This window comes from Nyctereutes procyonoides, unplaced genomic scaffold (assembly GCF_905146905.1).
Source record: "Nyctereutes procyonoides isolate TBG_1078 unplaced genomic scaffold, NYPRO_anot_genome, whole genome shotgun sequence".
NCBI lineage: Eukaryota > Metazoa > Chordata > Mammalia > Carnivora > Canidae > Nyctereutes > Nyctereutes procyonoides.
The window spans coordinates 35,763,333-35,784,340 of record NW_026575131.1 but is presented as its reverse complement, the minus strand read 5'-3'; the positions used below and the strand labels follow the sequence as shown (position 1 = coordinate 35,784,340).

General features: G+C 37.9%; 1 protein-coding gene across 1 annotated transcript in view; it reads left to right on the top strand.

The window, feature by feature from the left end:
* CACNA2D3 (calcium voltage-gated channel auxiliary subunit alpha2delta 3) overlaps window positions 1-21,008 on the top strand; it is an 842,189-nt gene that overhangs the window by 239,258 nt on the left and 581,923 nt on the right. Inside the window, exon 4 of the mRNA XM_055342619.1 lies at window positions 8,732-8,791. Within this exon, the coding sequence (XP_055198594.1) occupies window positions 8,732-8,791 (60 nt within the window). The remainder of the gene's footprint in view (window positions 1-8,731; window positions 8,792-21,008) is intronic.

The following is a 21,008-nucleotide window of genomic DNA, read 5'->3' as shown; positions in this document are numbered from 1 at the left end:
TAAACAGTTGGTTGGGTGGATAGAAGGACAGAATAAAAAGAGAATGATTGATTCATTTTCATGAATAAAATTTATGTAAAAGTCCATCTTGAGATGGTAAAGTCTGAATGGACATGGAAACTGTTCTGTGATTTTCCACTTTTAAGGAGAAAGAGAATTTTCCTCCCCTGGCCATCGTCAGAGCCCAGGGGCCAGGAGCTAGCTGCCTACCATGCTTGCTGGCCTATTCCATGTATCAGGTGCCACCTGGCGAAGGAGGTTACTTTGGCAAACAGCTTAATTTCTGTGTTTGTGCCATTCTGAGGACATCAGTCAAACCTTTCAATAAAGTCCCTGGCCTCATTCCATTTTCAGCCTCACTGATCACGGATTGTGCTGCTGAAGCTGGAAAAGACTGGTGGCTTCTGAAAACCAGTCCTCAAGGAGCAGGTGCACAGCCTTGTGTTTGTGAACACAAAGTTTGGAGTCCTTTCCTTGGCAGCAGAATTAACGTTCACATAACCTCCATGTAACTGTGAACTTGAAGAGTTGTTCCAAGTTCTCCCCATCTGAGCGCCAACCGTGGGAGGCATCGACTCTGTGAGCCTTCCTTGTTACAATCAAGCTGTGTTATGCCTGAACATCTTGTCTCTTCCCCTGCCCCATCACAATAATTTCTTGCACTTGTGCGGAATCCTTTAGGAAATGTTTTGTGACTACATTCTCATCAAATTCACACGTTGAAGTAGAGAGCAAAGATGGTATTATTTCGGTGCCTCAGATAAGAAAACCGAGACTCAGAGCAGTTAAGATTTTCCCAGGTCAGGCAGCTAGTGAGTAGGGTGATCTGGATTCAAACCCTTGTCCTTGGGCTCTGAGACCTGTTCTCATTCTACAGGACCAAAAGTTTCTCGTGGGTCAGGACTAAGTCATGGCGTCCTGAACTTGGTGTCCCTCTCAGTTCTTGGTGCCATTCTGGTTACTTAATGGGTTCCCATCAAATACTTATTAAACCAAGTTGAACAGAAGTGAACTACTCCGAATAGAAACTCTGGAGGACAGATTTTCTCACTGGTGCCAACAGCTTGTTCACAATCCCGTTTCTCCTGAACTGCCCCCCTCAGGAAATTAATGACAGTTCCATTGCCCACAAAGGAAATAGCCCAGTTATCCCTCAACTGAAGAGTCCTGGGGGGAACTTTTCAAGGTTTATGGTTAAGTAGACTTGATTTTGATATTCAGCTAAGCCATTCCCTAGAAGGCTCCATCAGTGGAAGGCCGTTCCATAAAATGCCAGATCATTTTTGGAAGAATTACTTGCCTTCTCTTCCTAATTCCTCCCTGTGGCCATGGCCCTTGGGCAGCCCCTCGAGCAAAGTTTGGTGGTTCTTATCTGCAGTAGCTTTGCACAAGTTGCGCTTGGGCAAATGCAGCCTTCACTGAAGAATGTGGTGGCTTTGCATTGGAGATTGGCCATTCATGTTGATAACAGGCATTAATTTAATCAGTTGCAAATTGATAACAGGTATCTATTGTAGAAACAAAGATAGTTTGTGATTGATTGTGATCCTGTCTTCTGATGTGAGCTCTGGGCTTATTTTGTCTTCTAAAAGTCTGGTGTGGGTTTATGTAATCCGAAGGAGCCAGGAAGGGGTGGAGGGGGAGGAGTGGAGGAAAGGAAGAGAAAGCACCAGGTACATGCTGAATGCATGTGCTGTTTTGTTCCGTCACCTGCTTTCTCTGGAAACTTTATAGATTAGCTTTTATAATCCACTTTGAAATGTTTGCCGTTTTTAAAGCAGAAGCAATCTTCACAGCTTTCAGGCAGAAGGTCATTTTATACAAAATATTCATTCGTGTGCAACAAAGCTTATTTCTTCTACAGGAACAAAGAAATAATGAAGGCTCCTTAAAAGTTGTTTTTCTCTAAAGAAACGATCATCTTGATAGTTGGTGATTTATATGTGTCATTTCTATTGGAATTGAAAAGCAAAAACATTTGTATCAATAAGGATTACCAAATATTAGGAGGCTCTCAGGTATGACTTTGGATTCAGCCTTCTACGGTGGGATGGAAAGAGTTCTTGTTTACTTGTGTCCATCCTTCCAGGTTGTGTACTTTTGCCCTGAGATCTGGTTGTTTCTTAACACATTTTCTTGCTTCTAGAACTTTGTTTGCAATGTTCCCATCGGCTGGAACCCTGATTCAGCACCTTTCTTTGTTCTGGAAGAGCCTCCTGTTCTCCTTTAGAGCACAGCTCTGATGTTACTTCCTCCGGGAAGCTTCCTAGCCCTCTGGCAGCATTCTTTGTCACTTGTCCCTTTGTACTGAAATCCTGTTTTCCTTGTGTGTGGCCGCACCCTTCTTTAAAGCGCCTTGTGTTGTTTCATGGCTCACTGGTGCTATGAGCCCAGCACTTTAGGAAATAGTGATCTGACTAGTCCAGCTACAAAAGTAGCAAAGGTGAATCTGCGCTGTTACAGAGTAGTAAAAATTCCATCTTGAGAGCAAAAGCGAAGGGATTTCCAGGCCAGAAGGAATGAAAATGTAAATTTGAACATTTACTCTTTTTTTTTCACTCACCCCCTCCCCAACTTAATGGTTCTTAAACTGTTGTTTTCTGACCCTTTATTCAAGAAAGGGTGTTTGAAATGAGCTCTGGGAACAAATCAATCTCATTTTGTCCAGATTCCCAGAGATATCTTTCATTTGCTGACAGCATTTTAATGAGGATAGAGATTTTTCATTTTATTCCTGGGATCAATTGAGTTTGAAATCTGTGATGCAGAAAGGACCAGGGTCTTCTCTGTCCTCACAGATGTAGATGGTCAACCTGTTGAGTTTAAGCCCTGCCACATGATATGGTGCTAGGAACACACTGATGGGCAAAAGGAGTAACTTCATTAAACTGTGGCCCTTAAAGCAAAAGTGGCTGACTCTAGTATAAGGAAAAGATGAACCGTGCCACACTTGGTATGATTGTCCCTGGAATTATCATGTCTTCTTGATGGTTCTGTTTGTTCTTCTAACACTAAGTTTAGTGCTTGTTGGATTTGAAGGAAGACTCACATGGTCTCTAACTCTGGTAGTCTCCACAATTCAATCCTTAGGTCCAAGCGAACCCTTGGCACAGCCCAAAGCCATATTAATGGTTATAGATTTTCCTTAGAAACCCCTCAGTTGACTTTAACTCTATTTTTTTTTTTTTTGAGAAAGAATTATGTGTTCATTCCAGAAAAAAAAAAAAGCAATAAAAACACTGGTCTGATTATTAAATGTGTTGTTGCAAAATGTTAAATGAAAGCCACAAAATGTATTAAGTGCTTTGAAATCTTTGTTAAATTCCAATATCCCATTATAACAGCATTTACAAGCCAAAGCTTTTTAGTTTTAACATGAGAAATAAAAATAACGTTTTTCTTTGCTACTCCATATGGTTTCTATATTTCTGTTTTGCTTTAAGGATTTTCATCTATAATTGCTCCCTCCCCCGCCTTCCTCTTTTCTTATTAAAAAACGTTTTTTCATTTGTACATAATTTGTTCATTCTGATAGAATCAGTGGGAGTCTAGTAGTAGGTTACTTTGTTGTATATCACATTTTCTGTTCCCCCCACCCCCCACTGCACTGTTCTATCTTTTCTCTCGTTAAGCCAAGATGACCAGCAATAAAAAAATGATAATAATAATAAAATAAAATACAAGTAGAACAAATGAAATCATTTTCTTTTTGTGATCCAATTTTTACTGTGACTTGGTGTCCTGTTTTCCCCCTCCTGAACCATGACGGAAATAGCTTGACCTCTGTGATGTCTTGAGCTATATAGTCTTGATTTAAGTGTTTTGGGGGAGGAGATGGGAGACTTCATTCTGTAGCATCGTACTGATTATATGTGGGGTCGTTGTAACAAGAAATAAGATGTGATTTTAAATGAAATGCTTTAATATCCCACTATTCCCCTTGGCAGTTTTGCCTTCACCATGGCTATAAATAGTCCATGGTTCATGGCTTCTAGCATTTCTTATTTATAAAGATAGCTTTTGTTTGTATTTATTTCACTAAAAGAGAAGAGTTATTTAGAAATATAAAATGTCGCCGAAACATACATCAACTCATGAATTACAACTTTTTGGCTTGTAGATGCTTTGTTCCAAGGCCAGCATGTATATTCCAGTATATTGTTATCATTTTTGTTGAGTGAGGGATTGCTTTGGCATTAAAGTGGGGAGGATCCGTGGACAACACTGCTGTTTCCCTTGCCTCAGAGCTCAGTTTTGAATACTAGTCTTCAAAGCAATTTTTATTTCCAGTGTTCAGTTTTAATTAAAAACCACATTCACAATTCTATAATCCCATCTGCGGATCCAAAAGGGGAATTCATACAAGAGAAAATTAACTTATTATTATTAAAAGCACACTGCCTTTCCAATAGGTATAATAGAGTAATGGTTTCCCTCGGGCTCAGTGGTTCCTTATATAATAACTAAAATATTAGCAAATTTTAATTGATTTTCCTTACCTGCAAGTGGTAATCAAACTTATTTTTAAAACATACTTAATTCGATTTAGATGATAAAGGTATTTGCTCAGGAAAGAGACATGAGAGCTGCTCTTTTCTGCAGGCAAACGTCAGAGGTGGAAGTTGAATGGCCTTGACTTTTTAAAATGGTGATTCAATTTCTGTTAATTTCATTAACAGTAGAAACTTCTGTCCTCAGGACTCTGTTTTTTTTTCTTTTTAATTTTTTTTAATTTATTTATGATAGTCACAGAGAGAGAGAGAGAGAGAGGCAGAGACACAGGCAGAGGGAGAAGCGGGCTCCATGCACCGGGAGCCCGACGTGGGATTCGATCCCAGGTCTCCAGGATCGCGCCCTGGGCCAAAGGCAGGCGCCAAACCGCTGCGCCACCCAGGGATCCCAGGACTCTGTTTTAGATAAATTTATGGCACATGATATTCTTCTTAAATAACATTTCTTTTAACTGATGTATCTTTATAAGAATATTTCAGAAGAAAGATCAACTATCCTTTGTTCTTTCCAAAAGGTGTACAGTTCTTGATGTGCCGTTTGTCAGTAGCATTGTGCACAACAGATATGCTTGTTCTTGGGGACTTCCCCTGAATTTTGCCATAAAACATAGGCCTCTCTTCCAGGAGCATTACAGGGCAGATTGGGATAACCTCATGGTTCACTGCATGGAGCGTGTATCCTTTCAAAGAGCCCTGTTCCAACATACTTTCTTGCTTTACATAAGATACTTATTATGTGTCACTGCCAGGGGATCATCTTCTTTTGAATCTTATTTCTTAAGGCTTTGTAGTGAGCTTGATGGGAAAATATCTTCATGGAAACCAAAAATATATGAATTAAATTAAGTTCAAAAAAAAAAAAAGCATGTGGCAAATTTAACTTGAGAATGAACATAAACACTGGCTAGAAGCGCGCTCACGGCTCCACATAGAGAACGGTGCTCAGGCTGATCTTAGTACTTAGTAGGATAGTATTGAATTATTTCCAATATATTGCCTTCTTGTGACCCACTGTTACAAGATCTGTGTCCTCTCAATGCTCAGGTCCTGGGTCAGGCCTCTTCAAAAAAATGAAGACATGGTGGGCAGCAAAGCGAAGTTTAGTGAGGAAGAGTACAAAGCTTGCAGGGGCCGAGGGTGACCTGATTGGGTTGCCCTCAGAGTTTCTAAGTTTAGGGGGTTTTACGAGCTCTTTTGCAGAGTTTCTCAAGCAATCAGGGTGTGCTGAATCATGGCAATTGGGGCTTTGGTCACCTGTTAGGTTAATGTCCACATGCTGATGATGGTCTATAAAAGACATCTGGGGGCTTATGTCTTAACTGTTCCTTGCGGTGATGTTGACATATGCTTTTGTGGTTAATTGTCTTATTTTAGGACATTTTGCAAAGGCTGCAAAGCAGAATGTCAGTGGGGTCCTTTCTAAGCTGCAAAAGAGGAGGTCACTGCTGTTTTATTTTAGCTGTCCTGACTCCATATTTTCTCATTGAGGACCCTGGCCCTGACTACCTAACTGTCCAACTAACTCCTTTTTTTTTTTTTTTAAGATTTTATTTATTTATTCATAGAGAGGGGGAGAGGCAGAGACACCGGCAGAGAGAGAAGCAGGCTCCATTCAGGGAGCCTGATGCGGGACTCGATCCCAGGTCTCCAGGATCACACCCTAGGCTGCAGGCGGCGCTAAACCACTGTGCCACCGGGGCTGCCCCCAACTAACTCCTAATACCATGACATGTATTGCAGTGGTTGAAATACATTACATGTTAGGTTATATATGAATGTTATATGGTATTTATGATATGGATATACATATATACACACAAAGGCAAAGGCAAATGTATTTTTCTAGATACATGTAATATATTTTGTGCTGTATTATTTTGTGATATTTCAACTACCTGTTATTTCCATCTTGTTCTCTTATTTGTTGCTGTTATACTGCTTTATTGTTTTCTTCATTTCCAGTTGTTCACTTCTTTCAATATTATCTGTCCTGGTCATCATGAAATTTTATTTTGTTCTTTTGATCATTTGTACATGTCATCCACATTTCTTCTCTGGGTTCTCAGAGTACTTAGACACCATGAAACAGCAACTTTTTTGTGTTTAGATAAATACATAATCAAAATGCATGACTGTTTTGATAATGTAAGTGTCCAGACATGCAAATTATTTATAACCGTTCTATAAATCTCAGTATGTAACTGATTTCATGATACTTGCATAGATATTCTAAATCTGTTACAAAAATTAAAAGAACAAGCTCTCACAAATACATAGATTCCTTGTACCACTGTCACTCATTTGTCAGGGTCCACCTGGATGCATTTGCAGATTGGGTCATGTGATCCCCGGAGGCTGACAAGCTTCATTATCTAGGATGATTCTAGGAAGACTGTGACCTAGCAAAAGCTTGGGGCCAATGGATCCAATCTACATATAGTGTCTCTCCTTATTTTTCTTTTTCTCTGTTTCTCATCCTCTCCATTTTATGCTGCTCTTATAGAAAGCATTTAATGTCTTATAGTGAAAATACACGGATTTTAAAAAGACAAATGAAAGTTGAAAAACCTTGAAGGGCTGGTTGGTATCATTAATCAAGGCAGCAGGGATGAGTTCAGCTCTAGGAGGAGTGCTGTTTTTTGCCACTGGTTCTCAAATTTTAGCGGCTTCCAAATTCCCTAGAGGGCTTGTTAAAGCAGATTGCCGGCCCCACCCCTAGAGCTTCTGATTCTCTAAGTTGGGATGGGGCGTGAAAACATGCATTTTTAACATGCTTGCAGGTGAAACTGATGCTACTTGCCCTTGCTTCTGCCCTTGGAGAAGCACTACACTAGGGTCACTGTTTCAGGGGTTTCAGATGAAGAAACCGAGGCCTGAGAGGAGAAGGGCTCAGCTTAAAAGATGAAGTGGATTGCATCTAGCCTAGAATTAGAACTGAGCCTTCTGGCTCTGGCCCTGTAATATTCTCCTGGGGTCTGTTCTTTGATTGACCAGAGAAGGGGAAATCCCTTCCTGACCATCCGGAAGAAGATTTGCCACCCCTCCTGGATTCCTGTCTGTGGGCAACAATGTCTCTGGCTGGCCTACCTCGTTCTTTGTATGTTCTATGGGAAGAGATGCCTTAGTGGTCTCTATTGGTACCTCATGTTATCCCATATATTTCAAACTCCTCATTTCCATATCCAATTTAATAATTATTCATGGAACATTTGTTTGTTGATTTGTAATCATTTAGAGATTAATACCCATGTCACCAAGTTTCAAACATGGCCTATTAAACTCAGGTCTGTATTATATCAATTAAAAACAGGTTAAAGACAGCCTAGGCTACAAGAGTAACCAGGAGAAAAATAGAAACGGCTGAATTTGTACCTAGATCTGAAGATTTTGCTTTTAGTCCGATGAAATTTCAGTGAACTATTATTTTATAAATGAGTTTTCTGCAATAGTCTCTAGTCTATGTTGTCAATTTAATGTTGGCAAATTCCAATTAAAGTATAAATAATTTTGAAGGTTGACCAATTGCCTTTAAATGGAATTTCATGAAATTGCTTTTATAAGAATATGGATTGATTGAATTTAGTTGGCTAAGAAGAATAACAAGAGTTGTGTATTTATGGGTACTGCCTATTGATTTAATTTCAGTTATTTTCTTATTGGGATGCAGACTGCCAAAATGGCATTGATGTACCATAAATTCAAATAATTGTCACCTCATAATTATATACTAGAACTGGATGCAAGAAGAGTTGCTTTGAATGACTGAGAGAATTAAAATAAGTAGTGTTTCTCAAGCCAAAGGGAAAGAAAGTTAGCCCACTTAGAGTTGGACTCAATTTAATAAATCTTGACCAAGAGCCTTCTGTATCTAAGGAACACACTAGTCTGGGTAGGTTTTGGCATCCGTTGGGCCTTCAGGGCCAGTGTTTGAATTGTTACAAATTGCAATGAAAATGAATGCAAAACTTGTGTGCATTTATGCACATGTAACAATAAATATGTGCTGAAAAAACTGTGATTGAATGATGAAGACAAAAAGCAGATTTTATGCTGATGTTGCTCTTTTCAGTTTCATGGGAGCAAAGGCTCCGGGTCATAATGCACATGTCATGATATAATCTGTCATTTTGGGGCAATGGGGAAACATTAGTCTTTTCATATTGTTGGGATAAGGTCTGGGCCACATTTCTGATCCTTCATTTTGCCTTCTGTCTTTTCAGCGTCTTGTGGAGGCTGCAGAAGAGGCACATCTGAAACATGAATTTGATGCAGACTTGCAGGTAACTGATTATAGTTTGAGTTAAGCTTTTTTGTGTGTTGGCTGCCAAACAAGAAATGGTAAGAGAAACAGAAACACCTGCTTTCAGTGGATGGGAGAAAAAGGCTTTCAGGAGGATGGTACAGAGTCGAAATAAATGTGCTTATTTCTCGATGGGGCAGGGTGGTGATCCTCAACCAGTTTCCACCAGGATAGTTATAGTGAGTGATAACACATACTCATGCATATGCACAAAACCAGATTTTGATGAACTCCTCTCCAGTTCTGGAGGCTGTAATCAGTCAACTAACAACAATCACCAGAACTCCTAATGGTATATTGATAAGATAGACAGCAGAATATTTGTTAATCCCACTTCCGTGGCTACATTTTAGGTGATTGGAAGCAAAACTGCGATGATGTAATCTTGGATTGACTATTAATTGTATCTAAAAATTAAATCATTCACTGACGTCGGATTTGAACATCTGCTTAATAAACTTCTTGTAATAGATCTTATATCCAACTATGGCTATGCCTGTGTTTGGCTGAGAAGGATTTTGATGTTGCCATGTATATAGAAAACATAGTAAAAGGCAACAGTGAATTGAATAATACCTGAGTTCCTTGAGTCCTCTTCCTCTTGATGGAAATATTATCTGTATTGTCATTTTGAGTTCTGTGATATTTTCTCATTGCTAGGTAAACAGGAGTGAATCTTAATCCTAAAGTTTGTGCTTTGCTAGAATGTATCTCTTCTAGTGGCATGTGGTCACAATTAGGAAGTAGTGTTTATTTTGCTGTGTTTTCATTTATTGGAAATGATAAAGGCAGACATGAATAATCAAGCAGAAAAAAAAATAGTGATACCAAAATAGCCTTTGGTGTCTTCCTTCCATGGTGAACCTCTTCTCATCCCTCCCCATCTATATTTTTTGCCTTATGGGTGAAAGAATGCACACTCAAATGGAGTAATTGAGGCAAGTCTAATAAAGGGAGTATTTTCAAAGGTGTGGTTAGAGAAACTAACATGCAATGATGTTATCCACAGGGCAAGCCACATTCCTGGCCTGAGTAGCAAGAAGGAGGAGTGGTTTCCAGAACCAAAGGAGAATAGCTATGTGGAAAGAGTATTTGTTAGAGATATGTAGTCTATCATGGTGAGCTAGAAGGATGAAATTTGGGGGAATAATATTCCAATAACAGTGTCTAGCCTTCTGATGTCTTGCTGACCCACTGTTGGCTGAATCCAACTACTGGCATGGTTGATGTAGTTCAGTCTTCTGAAATTGAGCTAGGTGTAGAAGGACGAGGAATAGGTCTGGAGGGGAAAGAGAAACTATAAAGCCTGCCATTTGGTGTTCATTTTCAGGCATAACACCAACATACAGAACAAATAGAACCAGGACTTTAGCCAAGCGAAAGAGGTTGTGGGGATGGGGGCGGTGGTGGAAAAGGGCCAAGGACTATTAACATCAGAAGAGGGCAGAGCTGCAAGGGAAGGGGCAGAGGAGTTAGAATATAGCAAGAAGTACCTTGCTTCCTATAGCCACACGTACATGGTGGCTGTAGGAAGGTCCAGAGGCTGTTTACTAGCCACATTTATTTTCAAAGTGCCTCCTCTTCAGAGGGTTTGGAATTCTTAGAGTGGGCCACAGAGGTTGAATGGAAGCATCAGGAAGCAACTTTGTAACTATGAGGATTGTAGGGACCTTTTAAATGTGTTGTCAGTAGAAACTATCTCCTTCTCCTGGGGAATATTCTGGTTATAAATTACTGAAGCTCAACTCAAGTGAGATTATAACATTGAATAAAATAAGAATCCCCAAGTCCACTTGAATAAGGTACAAATAGATGATAGATACATATATGCAGAAAAGAGAAGGGAAAGCTTGGGGCATCGGGCTGGCTCAGTTGGTTAAGTGTCCGACTTTTGATCTCAGCTCAAGTCTTGATCTCAGGATTGTAAGGTCAAGGCCTGCATTGGGCTCCACACTGGGCATGGAGCCTACTTTAAAAAAATGACAGAAGGAAAAGCTCTTACAGTAGAATGCCAACTAATAAATATAGAAGAGATTGGGGCGGGGTGGTGGATAGAAGATTATCGTAATAATTCCAGGCAAGAATCTTCAATGGATGCTAAAACTAGTAGGAAAGAGTATGATGAAGAACAGGACATTGAGAGCTTCAAAGTTTCTGCCCACAAATTACTTATTAATTACAAATGGGAGTATAGAAACTTTACCATGGAGAAACCTGGCAGATACCATATTAAACAGGTAATCAAAGTTAGTATCACCATAGAGGAGACAAAGTGACGACACGTGCCTCCAGATGTGTGTTGAGCTTTAGGACAACATCCATATGTAGAATTCTTGCCCAGAATGTGTAACCTGAATCTAACCAGGATAAAACATCAGACAAATCTGGATGAAGGAATGTTGTACAAAGTAACTGGCTGGACTCCTCTTCAAACATTCCAAGGTCAAGAAAGACAAAGAAACATTGAGGACCTGTTCCAGACTAAAGGACACAAAGACACTTGACGAAGAAAAATGCAATGCTTGATTCTAAACTGGATCTAGAACCAAAAGCAAGGATTTGAAAATGGACTCTGCAATAGATAATAATGATGCATAAATGTTAAATTTCCTGGTTTCCTTGTATGGTGCTTGTGGAAGAGAATATCCTTGTTCTTGGGTTTTTCTGGACTAAACATTTGCATTCATTGGTTCAACAGGAAGAAGTGAGTTTATAGGAGAGTGAAGAATTATTGGAAGTCAGAACTATTTTGGAAAATCTGGTGGTGTTTATGGCTCATACAGTCAATTTTATTCTGAGATCAGTTGTCTACAACACATGAGTGGGTAAGGGAGGGGATGATTTAATGACTTGAAGGGATTATTTATCCTTTAGTAAAGGACAGATGTTCTGTGGTTTAACTCAAGTAACCTAGAGCCACTCTTTTTTTGTCCCTGGGAAGCTGGTGTTACCTTCAAGAGTGCTCTGACTTCCTATTATTGAAGCTTTACAGTGGAATTCTTATGTAGCACAGATGATTCCCTTGTCAAATGTGGTGCTGTAGGCATAAATGCAGCTTTAACATCTCTAACCCTCCCCCCCCCCCTCTCTCTGTGTGTGTGTGTGTGTGTGTGTGTGTGTATGTGTATGTCTAGACTGAGAAAATGAGTCTTTGGATTGTTACAGTTTTTGTTCTCTTGGGAACAAAGAAGGGGAGCCCAGTTTTTTCTCCTCCAGTGATCTGTTTTCTCTAAGTACAAGGGAAACATCAGGGAATACTGTTGTGGTCTGAACTAGAGTAGAGGTTGAAATAATCTGTCAATATTACGGAATGTCATTTACTGCCTGGACCTCAGACCTTGGTGAAATCTTCTCTGGGTCTGAGTAAACCATGTGTGCTTTTGTGAGAACCTATAAAAGAGAAGCCTTGGAGAAAATGGATGTGCATGGAAGAATGCACGTCTTCTTAGATGAAGGTTTTGAAGCTGTGAAGCCTCGATGCCATTAAGTGCAAGTCTTAACAGCTTGGATGCCAGCCCCATTGCTATCACTGGGGTAGCAGGTCTGCGCACAGGCTCTGGGTTTATTGCTACAACAGTCCATTAGAGCTGATCAATTGTTAATCTGGGTTCCACTGACCTCTTGGCAACCCTTGCCAGTGGATTGTTTTTATCAAAAAAATTTCAGACTACCATCTGCTCACAGTGAAATAATGCTGAGGATGCCCCTGTACTATTAGTTCAGAGGGAGCTGGGAGTCTTTTCCTACAGAAAAAAAAGTGCTTTTGTAAAAATTTCCTAAACTTTGTAGCTTTGAGTCTTAGCCCCCCTGTTCCCAAAATCGAAAAGAAAAGGTGGGTCTGCCTCTTCTTTCCATTTAGGTTGGAGCCTTTGCTTCATTGTACCATTCATGTGCTTTGAAAGTGAAGAATTTACTTTCCACTGGTATAATTATTACTTGTTATCAGAAGAAAGTCATGCCTCCTTTATTATCAGGGTTTTGTTTTTCAATTAAATTTTGTCTTTATAAAAAAAAATTTGTCTTTATTTCTCCAGAGGTTGACAATCTTTCCAGAGGTTGACATTTTTCTCATGGGTTTATGGCCTTGACATCAGCAGTCACCTTCGGAAGGTTCTCTAACATGGTATTAGTTTATTCTTAACAAGAGCTATATTGGGGCAACAGGCAAACTGCAGCTTTTGGAAGGGTAGTGTGGGCAAACAACCTATAATACAGCGCCCTCCATGGAAACCAGAACTGCCTGGTCGTCTTTATTGGCTGAAAGACTTTATTGTTCAGCCCTCTCTCTTGCTTGTCCCTCTCTATGGATGGCCTTTGGGTTCTAGATGAGTCTTCTCTTGGTTTTGTTTTTTACTCTCTGATATCTCTTCATTTTGGCAATTTACAGTTATAATAATTGATATGAACAGAGGCCTTGTTAAAATGGCATCTTTGTTTTTTTATTTTGTGCTTTGAATTAACGTAGGTTTTTTTTTATGTAAAGCTCATATGAAATTGATAATTAAATGAAAACAGTTGAGAAAAAACCCTGTGTCTTAATTATAACAGGGTTATTTTAGTGTTTCGCCCTCATTATTCTGATGTCAAACCCAACTCAAGGTGAGGATGGAGTGATGGGAGCGGACCCTAGCCCCGATTACCCTATCCATTGATGAATTTCCAGAAAACCAGGTCTACAGATATAATATAATTTGGAGAGAATGCTTTCCTCTTCTTACTTACACTTTCTTTTTGGGTTTTTCCATTGGCAGTGGAGAAGATGAAAAAAAAAGTCCTTTTGACAGTTTACTAAAAACCTGCTTATCTTTGAACCGCAAACATATTTTCTTTGAAAGCTGTCTCCAATAAGTGCCAATTGCACAGAGCTGGTGCACAGCAGAAAAAAAATGTGGTTTTGAATTGTGTATCTTGCAGAAGCGTTTTCCATTGCAAAGTTTTCTATAATAAATTTTCTTTGTTATTTTGTAAGTAATAGGAAAATAAAAAGCCTGGTGACATGCAGAAGGATAACAAAAGTATGAGTGGGAAGGAGCTGGGGAATGGAGTGTCTTGAACGTCCCCTCCTGGTCATCTTCAAGCCACAGACATCTACCTTGCAAATGCAATGGCCTAATTGCAATGCTGGGATGAGGGGTTCAGAGTGGGAAGGATGCAGAGACCGTGATGGGAAATCTCCAAGTGGGACAGCTGGTGGTACGCCATACTCCCAGGAGAAGCTTCCCACTGCTGCCTCCTGGCCATACCTGTGACTGTGGGAAGTCCCTGCTGAGGGAGACCAGGTGAAGAGAGGGAGTGGCTCAGGACCTCTGGGGTCCTCCACTGTAGGACACCTATATCACCATTCACTGGGCTTTCCTGGAAAGGATTAGAAAGGGCAGTGGAGCAGCGAGCAGCAGAGCTCTCCTTTTCCCTGGCACCATTTCCCTGCTGGCCAGTGAGGCTTTGCCCTGGGGAAACCTGCACCTTGTGGATGTGAGCAAAAGATGGGTTTAGTAGAAGTTTTTTCTGAGCAGAGGAAATCACGATCCTTATGGGCTTTTTTATGTATTCCTTTCAAACCACAATCCATCCTTGTCCTCTTTGCCTGAGTGAGGAGTTCTGTTCATTCAGAGGGAGGGAGCACAGAAGACCCAGACCCCAGAATTAGAAATGATGCTTTTCATGGAAGTAGTGAGTTGACTTTTTGTGCATAAACAAGAAACAAAGGGGTCACGTCTATAGGAAAGTAGATGAAAAGAGAAGGAAATTTTCATTCTTTCTATTAAAATAACCCCCCCTCCCTTTCTGATCTAACTTATGAGAACATGCCTATTTCTTTTCTTATTTTTTATCAGCTTGGCAGGGGGTCACAGTCTTCTGTATTTTAAGATATTGCATTGGATATTTCTTAGTTAGGGGCCATATGTCATTTATGCACAAGACTGATGTGAAAATAACTTCCCCAGAGTCTTCAGGTGCAAACATTTAAAAATTAAAGTCATTTCTGCGTTGTCACACACACACACACACACACACACACACACACACACTGTGAAGGCATGCTATGTTTTTTGTTCATTTGGCTAGAATGTTCTAACTTTTCATAATGTTCTAACTTTTCATAATGTTCTAACTTTTCATAAGGTGATTTCAAAGCATGACTGAGCTTTGTGTTGATCAGTTGTCTTGTGTTCACATGTTATGCACAGGACCCTGACTTTTGGTCACGTGAAAGTGGAAGAAGGGGTGGCAGGTGGAGCCTCAGCTTGACCCAACACAGAGAGCCCTGGCCTGGAGGTCTAGAAATGTAGACTCTGGTAGCTCTTGTCCCACTTGGACCATTTATGTGCTCAAAGATCAGCTGCTGTAGTCTCATTGCTTATCCATGAAATGACACCCTTGTCCTATCTAGATGATTTCTGAGATTTCATCCACCTCTTACGTGCTGTGATAATTCAACAAGTAGCTTTCTATAACCCCTTCTGTGTCAAGCACTGTGCTGTGGATATGGCCACAACCACAAGCTAAGTTGATGCTGTCCTTGTTCTCACAAAGCACACCGTCCAACAGCAGTGATGTTTATTAAAGCCATGATGACATAAACAATTACTACATTTTACTCATGATAAACGACATGAAAGAGAAGTACAGGGCACTATCACAATGCACAACTAGCAGACCTCACGTAGTCTGGGAGTTCAAGGGACTCTGGAGCAAAGCCCTCTGTAGTGAGTCTTCATTGAGTGGAAATTCTAGAGTTCACCTCCGCCACAGCTAGAAGAAATGTCCTCAGACACACAGAACCCATAATATCTTTTATTTTCTATTAAGTGGCAAAAATAATTAAAAATTATAATTATCTGCTTTCCATATAATAATTCTTCTGAACTCTAATGATACTTTATTTTTGCCTCTTTTCTGATGCTTACCATTTTCAGTCCTGTTCATTTCATTTACATATCTCTATTTATTCTTTAATTCAACATTTATCCAGGACTCAGTATATTTAGACCCTGTTCTAGGTTGTGGGACTTCTACAAACTGAGGTGATCCCTATCCACCAGGAAAGTTCTAATCTACCTTTTAAAATATATATATATATATATATATATATATATATATATATATATATATATATATATTAGTTGTTGCTTTAAGGATTAAGGTGAGCATCCTTAAGTATACAGTGTATCTAGACTTAATTTAGTGCATGAAGTACCACTTCATGTGGAACGAGAACTTTTCAACAGTGTAATTCTACCTACCACCATCCTTTGTGGTATTATAATATATTGTACTTATATATATGTTAAAAATACCATAATAAATGTTAAATTTATTTGGCTTTATTTTTGGTTTAATCAACTATTTTCTAAAAATCAAATAAGAAAAAAGACAGCAATATATTTACCCACACATTTGTCATTTCTGGCACTCTGCATTCCTTCCAATGGATTTAAGTTTCCATCTATTATCATTTCTCTTCAGCCTGAAGAACCTGTTTTGGCATTTTTATTTTATTTTATTTTTACATTGCAGATCTTAGAGCCACAACTTCTCTCAGCTTTTGTTTATCTAAAAATATCTTTATTTCTCCCTCATTTTTGAAGGGTAATTTTAATGGATATAGAATTTAACTTGACAGTTTATTATTTTTTTAACACCTTGAAGATATAATCCCATTCTCTTCTGATCTTTAATGTTGCTGATGAGATGTCAGCCATCATTTTTATCTTTCTTCCTCTGTATACAGTAAGTCATTTTTCTTTGCTACTTTCATGACTTTTCTCCTTATCTTTGATTTTCAGTATACAGTATAGTGTGATAAGTAAAGGATGTCTCTAGATGTGATTTTCTTTTTATTTATTCTACTTGGAGTATGCAGAGACTGTTGAATATTCTCAACATCTTTGAAAACTTTTTGACAATGATTTCTTCAAAATTCTATCTACCCCATTCTTTTTACATTTCCTCCTAGAACTTAAGTCACATCTGTGTTAGATTGCTTTATCTTGTCCCACAGTTCACTGTGGGTCTTTTGTTTGTTTCCAATATATGTTCTCTTAATTCATCTCCAGGTTCACTAACCCATTCTTTCTGTAGTCTCTAATCTGTTGCTAATCTTATTTAGTGAATGGTTTATTTTATAAATTATACTTTTAGTTTGAGAATTTTCATTTAATCTTTTTTATAATTTTATTTTTCCTCCTGAAATTCCTTATCTGTGAACTGATTATAGTCGTGTTGCTGTTTTGTTCTCAAACACAGCTACAAAGCTGTTTTAAATTTCTTTTCTGATAATTTCTGACCCAGCACCTGGGTAATTTCTGTTTCTGTTAACTCTATTTTTCTTTTAAAACGACTTTTTTTCTTATTCATTCATGTGTCTAGTGATTTTTTATTGTATGTTGGACATCATATTTATAGCTGACTGATTTTTATAAATTTCCTCATTGTAACTTTTTAAAAAAAATTTTTTTTTAGGAAAGTGACAGGTGTTTTAGTTTTATTGCATTTGTTTCAAATCTTTAACAGATATCAATATTTTTTTCTTTTTTTCCTCATTGTAACAATATAGTTCCATCCATGTGATAGATGTTCTAAAAATGCCAAGTTTATTGAATTTGATTACATTGGTAGTAGGAAACATTACTAAAGAGATGAAGAGACAGAAATGATATATCATATATAGCAGGACAGCCAACAGTGATTTGATATTCTGTGTTCTAACATCACATAAACTGTGAGTACAACATTGACTTCTTTGTTTCAAAAGTACTATATGAGGTCATTTTCTAGCTGAAAGACAGAAAAAAGTACATTTTTGTTGATAACCTTAAGATATAAACACTTTCTCAAAAACATATCATTTTTACAGCTTAATCATATTAGTGCCATTATGTGTTCTAAATTCAAATAAAGGTATTAGTATTAACAAACTTAAAGACAAAAAATGCAACTTAATAGCAAGAATAATTGATTTGGTTTTGTTTGACCAGTCATCTTACTTTATAGATCAGAAGGGAAAAATTGTATTATTTGCTCCTTTCAAAGTTATTTTTTATTTGCCTGTACATTTCCATATTATTAGAAACCCTCTTTTTTCTTTGCTACTTTTGTGTTTAGAAACTCTGAATCCTTTGTCTAATTTCATTAACAAATACACTCTAGTAAAATGCCTGTGTGTTTTCCTCACTGTCCTAGTTTTCTTGCTACAATATTCTTTTTTTCTGTTATGACCATGTATATCTTAATTTGTAGATAATAGTGGTTATAGAAGTCTGAGTTATTACTTTTGATAGCACTTTCTTTCCTACCAAAATCATTGGTTCTTTTGTGATTCTTTTAACTTACAGGTTTTCTCAATTGGGCTTTCTCAAAGCTGGGAATATTTATTTAAAATAAATATTTGTTTAAAACACATTTGTTTTAAATAATATATTTTAAACACAATGAAACATTACCAGTTTAAACTTTATTGAACATTCCAATTAACAAATCCTTTTAAAATTTAGTTTCATTGTTTTCATATGCACAGTGTATTTGTGGTATTTTGAACATCAGCCACTTTGGCTAAAGAGGACATTTTGGGACACCAGGGCCACCTTGCTATATCTACAGTAATGTTAGGTAAACACTTAGTGGTTCCTTAATCATAATATTCAGAGTCCCACAGCACATTTCCAGAAACCTTAGTGTCTTTCATTAAGATAGCTAACTGCAGAGGTCATTGACAGACTCCGGAAATTACCTTGGATCTTTCTCCAGAAAATTCTTTGGCAGCAGTGGCAATATCCTTAGGTTGCTGATTTTTCACCAAGGATCTTTGTGGTCTAGGGATTTGGCAACTGCTGTTGATTTTTTTAAGTAAAACTTGAACTTGGTGGCAATCCAGAAAGTAGAAAACTCAACAGAAATTTTTCAATCTCACTTAAGCCTGCTGATAAAGCACCTAATATGTTCTCAAATGAATTAATCCTGACCTTTTATATTTTCAGGTTAGTTTGTGATGTAGGTTTTCATGATGCCTACAGTATGCCTTTGATATGGTAATCCTAACTCTTCAAATTAGAACTTCTTTCATGACTAACAACTTCAGGATATTTCTCTTTGCTGGTTAATTAATATGAATAGTAACAATGATAAGAAAAATAGACACCATTATGAAATATGTATTAAGTGTAAGCAGTGACTCAAGTGCTTAAAAGACATTATTTCATTTATTTTCCTCTCCATGATCCTGGGAGATAGATACTATTATTATCTCTGTTTTACATATGGAGAGACAGGATTAAGAGACCACGTGATGTGCCCAGGGTTTTACAATAGTGGGTGGATGAGCCAGAATTCATATTCAAGTCTGATGGCTCCACAGACCAATAAGTTATGTTGGGTCATGGAGCCACAAGTTGTAATATTGACCCTAATTTACACCAGATAAAATCTTGTAAGGAAATAAATTTAAGATGAAAGTTACCAATTATTGAAAAGGTCTACCAAATTTTTCAAGAAGAAATTCTTTAAAGTGATAAATTCTCACTCAGAAACCTATGAAATGAAAAAAAAATCTCTTTCTCATTCTCTCTCTTTCTTTTTAAAGATTTTATTTTTAAGTAATCTCTACACCCAACATGGGGCTTGAACCCACAACTGAGAGATCAAGAGTTGCATACTCTTGCATACTCTACTGATTAAGCCAGCCAGATGCCCTGAAAAATATCTGTTAATAAGATATAAGGGCTTGATAAAAATGATAAAACACAGCTTGACTGATATTATTAGAAACACATGCATAAGGGAGACCCTTCCTTGTTTGGAAATCAGATCTATCCTCTCCATAGTAACTGGTGTGACATTTTAAAATGTAAATAGGGTCAGGTTATGTAATTGCTTACACTTACACTTTGCTCATACTTAGAATAAAAAATGTTCCCTCAGAGTACTGTACAGCCTGCCCAAGATGTGGATTAACAGTTACCTCCAACTGTCTTTGTGTCTGCTCTACTTCCTGACTCACTTTCTTCTGTTCATTGAGCACACTAGTAGGCTTTCCTTGTTGTTTTTCTATCTCCTCCCGCAAAAATAAGCTCCATGAGGGCAGACACCTGACGTTGCTTGACAGGTGCTTTTAAGAATTAACTGAAATTCATAATAGCAATGTGATTATTAAAATCCCTGGTTGACTGATGATCGCTATAATACATTGTTAGTAATTCATGAAGTTGTCATCTGTTTATTTTAATTGGAAAAAAATCTGATCCTTCCTTCAAATAAATACTAATGGCTTGGCCAGACGTAATTCAGTATTTGCTGTAATATTTAAAGATGTTTTCATATATCAATGGCAGCCTTTTATTAAAAAGTTGGCTTTTGGTGTCACTTGTTAATAAATTAATGAATTTGCTAATTTTACTCATCCAAATAATATTTTTCTGCCATTCAATGTGTAGTTACAAATATATGAATATATTAATTAATTGTAAACTAATTATATTTAATTAATATTAAATGAGTATCAAGTTATTTCATTAAACAGATATGTAGTTGTAGAGAAAATATGTTTAAAATTGGAAAGGAGAAAAATTAGAAGGGAAACATGCACTTAGAACTTGATTCCTCTTTTTGGCAGGTTCCCACCCACCTTCCTATTTTGCAAAATCAGAGCTACAGGTACAGTATATCTGTGGTAGGGACACTGTATACTTAAAGGATAAGTAGGAATTTTGAGGGAGACATAATCAGTTTCTAAGAGTGACTGTTCAACAGCAAAAATGGTTGTGATTGGAAGTCATCTGAACTTTGTGTCTACCAAAAAGTGAATTTCTAATGATGTCATCCCCTTAGAATACCTTTAAAAGCTTTAACAGTCAGCCAGCCCCTCATGGAAAATCCTAGATCTTACATTGCACTTGTATAGCAAAATCAAACAACCACACACACAAAAATAAACAACATTGAAAACAAAACAACCTTTCTTATGCTGGTAGTCATTAATGGGGGAAAGATAATTATCTTCCTTGAAGTATTTCATTAGGTAGCCAGGGGCCTGGAAGTTTTGCTAATCAACTGTGTGACCTTGGGAAAGTCACATGACCTGTCAGACTTCAAGTTACTTCAGGTCACAGGGGAGTGGGGTGAGGGGACCTGGCTTGATTTTCCTTCCTGATCAGAACTACTTAAGTTGGTGAGGTTGGGACATTTCACATGGTATGGATAGC